At 34.9% G+C, this 8,079-nt stretch overlaps 1 protein-coding gene across 1 annotated transcript in view; it reads right to left on the minus strand.

The window, feature by feature from the left end:
* Nucleotides 1-7,750, minus strand: part of LOC117170685 (transcription elongation factor SPT6-like) — a 44,513-nt gene extending 36,763 nt beyond the window's left edge. The window contains exons 1-7 of the mRNA XM_033357654.1: nt 7,582-7,750; nt 7,174-7,237; nt 6,532-6,686; nt 6,277-6,420; nt 3,318-4,084; nt 3,020-3,251; nt 1,599-2,924 (exon numbers count right to left, since the gene is read on the minus strand). Coding sequence (XP_033213545.1) covers nt 1,599-2,924; nt 3,020-3,251; nt 3,318-4,084; nt 6,277-6,420; nt 6,532-6,686; nt 7,174-7,237; nt 7,582-7,617 — 2,724 coding nt within the window. The 5' untranslated portion in view covers nt 7,618-7,750. The remainder of the gene's footprint in view (nt 1-1,598; nt 2,925-3,019; nt 3,252-3,317; nt 4,085-6,276; nt 6,421-6,531; nt 6,687-7,173; nt 7,238-7,581) is intronic.
* Between the last annotated feature and the right edge of the window lie 329 nt (nt 7,751-8,079).

The raw sequence follows: 8,079 nt of genomic DNA on the forward strand, positions 1-8,079 counted from the left end.
CAGTATAGATCCGCTGGGGGTGCTACAATTTCTTTCACACTGTTCCGGGCCCATGTACATTGCCGCCTTTCTTGGAATAAATATAACTTATTTAGGACGTTTAGCAAACACGCGCGATATCTTGTTGGTAGTTTGTCCCGCCTCTGCTCACCAGACGCATTGGGCGACATCACTCTTTACTATTCCTTCTTGGAGTAGGTTATGACACTCGGGACCTATACTGAATCTATTGGCACTACTTAAGTCCTAAAGCAACCGGAAGTGGGCATATTTTATTTTCGAAGAAAAAATATGACACGTGTGCTCTTATGGAACTCGCCAACTTTAGATGCGCTTTTCTCGAAAAGCAGTTTTCCGTAGTTCCAACTTCAAAAATGCAGCAGTGACTCGTTTTTCATCCTAGTCTTGAAATTTAAATGCCGGGAATTTACCCGGCTATATCTCATTGTTTATATCACCATATCGACCACAATGGTCTTTTTCATGCGGAAGCCCAAAATTATCGAAACTCGCTGAAAACAGCACTTTAATATCTAGTGAAATTTTGGAGACCGGATGTTCTATAATTTTTACTGTTGTCAAAATTATCAGCTTTTTAATGGCTTTCAGACCGAAATCATCCAGAATCGATTCTACTAAGTTCTCGGCATGCAGAAAATCATATTGTTTTGCACTTTATATTGATTTGCCAAGTTTCCTTGAAATCCGATAGGACTTGTGGCGCCAATCCAGTAAATGTCGTACATCCATGTAGTTCATTCATGAAAATATATTTGTAAAAACTGTTTTCTTTATTTGACAATTCGCCACCTCAAATCTTGTTAGTTAATCAGTATAATTGTTACGAACTCAATATAACAATACAATGTTTAATTCTATAGGTACAGCGAAATAAAATCTTCTTTATGCTTAAATATCCCAAAATGTCGGTTATTTGTTTAATTGTTGATACTTTCTTGAAGCAAAATCACTTATTAGTTGATTCCAACAAGATTTTGTAAAGTGGCTTTCTTACAATCAGAAAATATATGTGTTCATATCTTGTTTAATGCATTTCTTATTGATAAAGAGAACTGTAATGGCCAACAAAGCTCTTTGATTTAAGAGCACTTTGAAATTAATGTCGATCAGAACCACGATAAAAAAAAATCTGGGCACAATTGTATTAAAAATCATTTATTCCTGTTTTTTAAGTCGATCTGTATTATTTAGAATCAGCAATGTGATAGTTTAAATTTAAAGTGGTTGATCTTTTGTGACATCCAAATGTCAATGAACTGAAGAAAAAATCGCTTAACAAAATGCATGAAATATTCATGTCGATAGTGATTTGGAATTAGCGGTGAAGGCTTTGTGCATGGGAAGAATTTCTAGAAATATCAACGTAAAACAGTGAAAACTGTAATATAATAAGCATAAAAATATTTGAAAAATAATAAGTCGATAAATAGTGATTTGTAGGATCTCATTTTTAAGTTCTACGCTGAATATTTATGATGTGGAAATCATTATTATGACATAAATCATAAAAAAATATATATACATCAAAAACATAATTAAGAAATAATATCTCTAAGATATATAAATGCATAAATTACCATTTTGATCAATGCCATTTCCACGCTGACGACTCTCAGAGTATTCCAGGCCTTAACAGTCATACTGAACTCGTGCTTATAAATGAATTGCTTTACTTCATCGATATAATTACTGGTAGTATTTCCCTCGATACTATCGCCAAACGTAATTGTGATTAATTCCTCCTGCTCTGCAATTGCCAGCCTTAGAAACTGATCTCCGACTAAATCCTTCACTGGTTTATTTTTCAAGTACTTCATGGTGAAAATCGGATGATTCTCGTCAATTTCTTTCACCCCTTTCTTAGTCGCCCGCACAGTCAATTTTGCCTTTTCCATGTATAAGCTTCTCACGGTTTGTCGAACGAGCGGCTCACAAGCGATTTGAATTGCATACATAAATTGGGCAGATTTCAGAATTTTCTCTGGGGCGGAGAACTTCTTTCCACAGAACTGACTCGCAGTTATCATCGGTTCGAACGGTTCTTGCTTCACTTCGTGGCGTTGATAATTCTCATGCAAATTCTCTGCAAACTCGTCTGACGTAAGGCCAAATGTTTTAGTGAAAGAATCCAGACCAGCCCTCCTGCAAATAGAATATGGATCATTTCTCTCAGGCTGCTCAACCGATTCGTTTGAGTTCTGATCTTCTTCGTCATCTGAGTCTTCAGGAGGAGGAGGATTTTCTCCTTTTTCCTGAGCTTCTTTCACAAGTTTCCTTCTTTTATCTATCTTGTATTCTTTTCTAGTCTCACAACGAATGAATTTTTTCATCGCTTCGACCTCCTGACTGTAATGCAACTTAAAGTAACGGTAAATATCATGGACCTCCTCACTGGTTTTAGCATTTTTCAATCTCTCTATATCATCACTCTTTATAAATCGCATCCCTTTCGGGAGAGTACCGTCTGCGCATTTTTTAATTAGGTCCACCTGATACTTTTTCATATTCTCAAAAATTCGAAGCAAATGTTCCTTTCTTTGCCGAATCTGACACCATTTCGCGTCGTATTTGTAGACCTTCCACAAATCGTTGATGTCCAGTTGGGGCATTACGTGTTCTTTTCGGTAAAAAGAAATAAAGGGCACTTCGAAGTGCTGATTCCTCATCAAATCTAGAGCTTTCTTTATTTTCTCAGTTGTCTGAAATCCATTCTTTATTTTTTCTACTAATCTTTCACGTTCTTTTTCGCTAAGACGTGCAGCCTGAATGGAAATTGTTCTCTTGCAAAATGCCTGTTCGTAAATCCACTTGGCTTCAAGATCCAATTCATCGGAACCTTCTGCTACTGGCGTTATTGGCACTAAACGCAGCTGCATTCGTTCCGGTATGTCAGTAGAACAAATCTAAAATAAAGTTCGGTTTGAGTTACTTTATAATTTATTCATTCTTTTTTATCTTCCATTCAATATTTAAAAAATATATACTTTTGAAAATATACCTCCTCTATATCTGTAGAATGTCCAGGTCTGAGCAAAGTAGGTTCATATACTTCGAAAACCTTCATAGTTTTCTTCTGGGGCTGTTTGTTCGACATTCCAAGTTTTTCGATACTTTCATCTTCCTCCAATTTACAAACAATATCTTCTACTTCATACTCTTCCACTCCATACTTTCCAAATATTTCGTAATCAAAATGAATTCCAAAAATGTCCTGAGTCTTAAGCAAAGCCCTGTAAAAAAAGTACTTTTATAATATTTGCAAAAATTAAGTTTCTCAAAGAATGAAGGTTACGTACTCGTCAGTAAAAACGGTTTTCTTGACCCTCTTTTCTTCAGTGGGTTCCTCTTCTTCTTCAAAGTCAATCTCAGTATCTGATTCTAGTTCTTTTTTTATTACCACTGTTTCCATTTGGTAAATGGGTTCGCTTCGTGCCTTTAACACTCTTTCCCTTTGGTATCCAGGTTCACTTTGTGTTTTTACTACTGTTTCCATTTGGTACCTAGAATCGCTTTGCAAATTTACTGCTGGTTCCAATTTGTAGCTGGGTTCGCTTTGTACCTTCACTAATGTTTCCCTTTGGAAAGTGGGTTCGCTTTGTATCTTTATTGCTGGTTCCAATAGACAACTGGGTTCGTTTTCCTTTACTAATGCTTCCATTTGGAAACTGAGTTCACTTTGCACCTTTACTTCTGGTGTAAATATGTAACTTGGTTCGCTTTGCAACTTTACTTCTGGTTCGAATAGGTAACTGGGTTCGCTTTGTACCTTCGCTACTGTTTCCATTTTGTAACTGGGTCCATACTGAACATTTATCGTTGGTTCCAATTGATAACTGGTTTCGCTTTGTACATTTTCTACTGTTTCTATTTGGAAACTCGGTTCGCTTTGAACCTTTACTGCTGATTCCAATAGGTAACTGGGTTCGCTCTGTACCTTCAATACTGTTTCCATTTTGGAACTGGGTTCGTTCTGAACATTTACCGTTGGTTCCAATTGGTAACTCGGTTCGTTTTGTAGCCTTGATATTGTTTCCATTTGGGAACTGTATTCGCTTTGTACCTTCTTTTATTTAAAAACGAATAAAGCATAATTAACTTCAATAAAATGTATGTTTCAATTAATTGGTTTTCATGTATTCTTAAGGATGTCTGACACATGATCTCAACCCTGAAGTCAAAGAAATTTGCACCTTTTGTAAATAAAATGTATTCTATCTTCGAAATAAAACATTTTTCGCTTATAGATTTGAGATCATAAATTCGGACCGAAAAGTTCCGATATGTGGCGCTGAAAGCAATGGTCACAAGAGTTTAAATCATAAAATTTTGAATTTCATTTGCGACCACTGCTTTCAGCGCCACATTTCGCAACTTTTCGGTTTGAATTTTGCATCTGGTTCTCCAGCTCGCAAAGCAATCATAATACTTGCTTTACGAACTGGAGGACAGCCTTCAGTGACAATCAAAATAAGCTTATTTTCAGCGGATGAGGGAACAACCAATCACAAGTACACTTTTCCGACGAATTTTTAAATTAAAAAATGTCTTACGTATTATTTTTAAAATGTCATCTTTAAATATCGTTGGGTAATGACAACAAAAACTCATTGATCTGTCTTTGTGTTAAAAATTTTAATTCCTGATTAAAACTTAACATGTACTCTCTAATAACTTTCTTGAACCATTGTGCATATAAAATTATATTTCAAGATAAAATTCTCAAAATAATACTTCAGAAGTTTGTCAATTTCAAAATTCGCGGGCAAAAGGTACTTCTGATCAACAGCATCCTTGACGGGCAAACAGCCTCATTCATTGAACAATATATTCCAGATTTAATATTTTTCCTTTATACATAAATTTCAGCAATTCTGTAAATATGTCTGGATCCAAAACAAAATTTTCATATAGAAGGAAATTTTTAAAAAGTTAAATCAACATTTTCGGACGTTGATTTGTATTTTTCAGTTTAAGAAATCATACGCATCAGACTCATGATACAAAGCTAATAGTAGATGACATCACCGAGCCGAGTGCTAGATCATGTGTCAATGAGATACGACTTTCAATAAAAGAAATGTTGCGAACAAGTATGAAATGCCATTTATACCTTGTAAAAATTACAAAATACATTTTCAAACTTTTTTCATCAATATTTATCGTATCCAATTCGTAAAAGGTTCATAAATCCTTTTCTGGCTGTCACTTGCAAAGTGAGGTTAGGTTTACCATAGTTCAACATATATCCCACTGCATGCATAATATCCACCAAATTTATAGCTTGCCTTCGTATATAAGCACTAAAACATATGTTTAAAGTTCGTTTAACCTCTCACCGACAGAGGGCCTAGTACTCGGATCAGTGCTGTCATCCATTATTAGTTTTACATCACAAACACTGTTACAATGTATGTTATCTGAATTCCAATTTGCCGCAGTCTGTCTTTGCTTGAGATACACATTCAATCTTTTTTAATTAGCGTAACGAAGATATTTAATGATCCTGTGTAGCGTAGCACGATTTATAATGTTCCGAAAAAGGCACAAGATCTTCATTTTTACGGTTTAAAACAAAAAAAATTGTATATCGGAAAGACATTGCGGCAAATGGGCAGATTTGAAAAAGAGCGAGAGAATCTCGTGTCATAAACTCGACAGTTTTACGACTTCAATTTTTTAATTGACGAGTCGGAGCTCTCATTCTCAAACTTATACCTATATTTAGATCTCAGCTCTTTCATGCCAAGTTCAGTCAAAAAGGACGGGCAGACTTAATTAAGAATAATATTACAAAAGAATAAAACTGTGTTCGAAATTTTTCAAACTACTTTTCACTCACAGAAAGTTCTAGTTTTTTTAAAGGCAAAATACAAACGTGTTGAGGAATAAAAGAAAAAAATCTAGCTTATATAGGAAATCCATTCTACTTACGAGTTTATGAATAAATTCGTTTAAAAGAATTAGTCATGTGACCGCTTGGTAATGCTTTTAAGTGATCTTTAAATACGATTAGCTTTTTTTTAGAAACGAGATTCTGAGTCAATATAAAATTTGACAGAAGTTTTTATGAAACAAAGCTTCGAAAGTTGAACGAAAATTATTCTTCATGGAGATTTCAGTCAAACATCCTTATCAACACATTACATAAAAGTACGCGTGGCGTGCCAGTTTCATAAATACGCTTTTATGTGTACTTCAAGTATATAAGCAACATTCAAATGTGTATCAATTATAGAATTCAGAGACAATACTTACGTCCACGATCGGTTCATCTTCATTATTTTCCAGCTGTTCTTCCGACTCTTTTATCCTTTCTTCAGGCTCTTCTATCCTTTCTTCAGATTTCTCTTTCTTTTCTTCAGGATCTTCTGCCGCACCGGGGGAAGATTTGAAACGTTTCTAAAAAAAACAAGATTTTATATGATTACTTAATTGAAACAAAAATAGTTATGAGTAATATTGAATTAGATCAGATTGAACGAAAACACTGAATAAATAAAAGAAGATTACCGTTTCAACTTTAATTTCAAAGTCATCTTTACTCAGTTGAAAGTCTTTTTCATCGACAGGTTCAGGATCAGGAAAATCTTCATCGTCACTACTCCTTTTACGTTTCTTGGAGTCTGTAGAATCGTTGCTGTCTTCTCCGTATTGAAGAACCAGATCTAAATTGAATGTTTAAACATAATAATTAAAATTATTTTAAGATTATATTGCACTCAATAAATATCTGCAGATAAATATTTATATTATAAATAATCAATATTTGCCTTTTACCAATAATTAATTAAGGACACAAAGGTGCCTATAAAAAAAACTTGGAAATTTCGAGAATTTGGTCAATACTGAAATATTTGCGTGTTTTCAAAAGCATTTTCATGCCATGGAAATGCAGAAAAAGTGGAAAAGTTGCCCGATGTGAAAAGAAAATAACTACCTAATGTAGTTATGGAACTCACATTAATAAAGCATTGAACATCAACTCAAAAATCAGTTTAAAAATATTAAAACAAAATTAAGGTCTTTAAATCAAAATAGCTTCAATTGGAATCAAATTTCATTAAACAATTAAACATTTATTTAATCAAGATTTCGAGAATTATACAGGACAACCCTTGCAAGGGAATATCAACAGTTCCCAACGACACTTACCTTCCTCTTCGCTTTCTTCTATGGATTTCAATTTCTTAAATTCTCTCAATTCGCCCGCATCCTCCTATAACCATGAAAAATGCAAACATATTTTATCTATCGAAGGTTTCTCTAACTTCACCCAAAAAAAAAAACCAGAAAGCCGCATCATTTACAAGGTCTATAAGCACGGTAACATTATCAAATAAAACCGATCAAAACGTTTTTAATAAAAGAATAAGATGAAACTAAAATGAGTTTTTAAACTAAACAAGAACATTTAAGACATAAAAAAACGTTCTAGAAACAACGCATCACGTTCGAAATGCAAGCACTTTAAGGTTAGCTTGCTTCAAAAACACGTTTCTGGTACTGAATATATAGAGAAATTTACTGGTTTACTTTAGGAAAAATAAATTTCGTACTCACCTCAGTTTCCTCCTCAGTGTGTTTGTTATCTGCCATCGTTTACAATTTACTGCGTAAACGCAAAGGATGTGAATTTACCTATCGGCCTTTCCTTCTGCGCTTCGAGCATATACGATCAGGCCACACGCCGACAAAAGCAGAATGCCAATACTAACCAATGCTGACAAATAGGTAAATTTTGCGTAATGATACAACCATGGACATAGGAAACACGGGACTTGGCATGCCATCCTAACTTGACCGAGCGGGGTTGAATCAACGGGAGGGGGGAGAATTTTAAGAGTGGGGAGAGCCGCCATCTTACGATGTGCCATTTGATTATGCGCACAAACATTTTTGCCGACAAACTGTGCATGAAAATATAAACATGTGAGCGCTGCCATGTTTGTCGCGGAACATCAAAAGGTGGCGGACCTCCCCCCTCCCTCATTGCATCACTCCCGCAATGGCATGCCAAGTCTCTTGTTTCCTATGTTCATGGATACAACTGCCCAAGGT

This window comes from Belonocnema kinseyi, chromosome 4, assembly GCF_010883055.1.
Source record: "Belonocnema kinseyi isolate 2016_QV_RU_SX_M_011 chromosome 4, B_treatae_v1, whole genome shotgun sequence".
In the NCBI taxonomy this organism is placed as follows: domain Eukaryota; kingdom Metazoa; phylum Arthropoda; class Insecta; order Hymenoptera; family Cynipidae; genus Belonocnema; species Belonocnema kinseyi.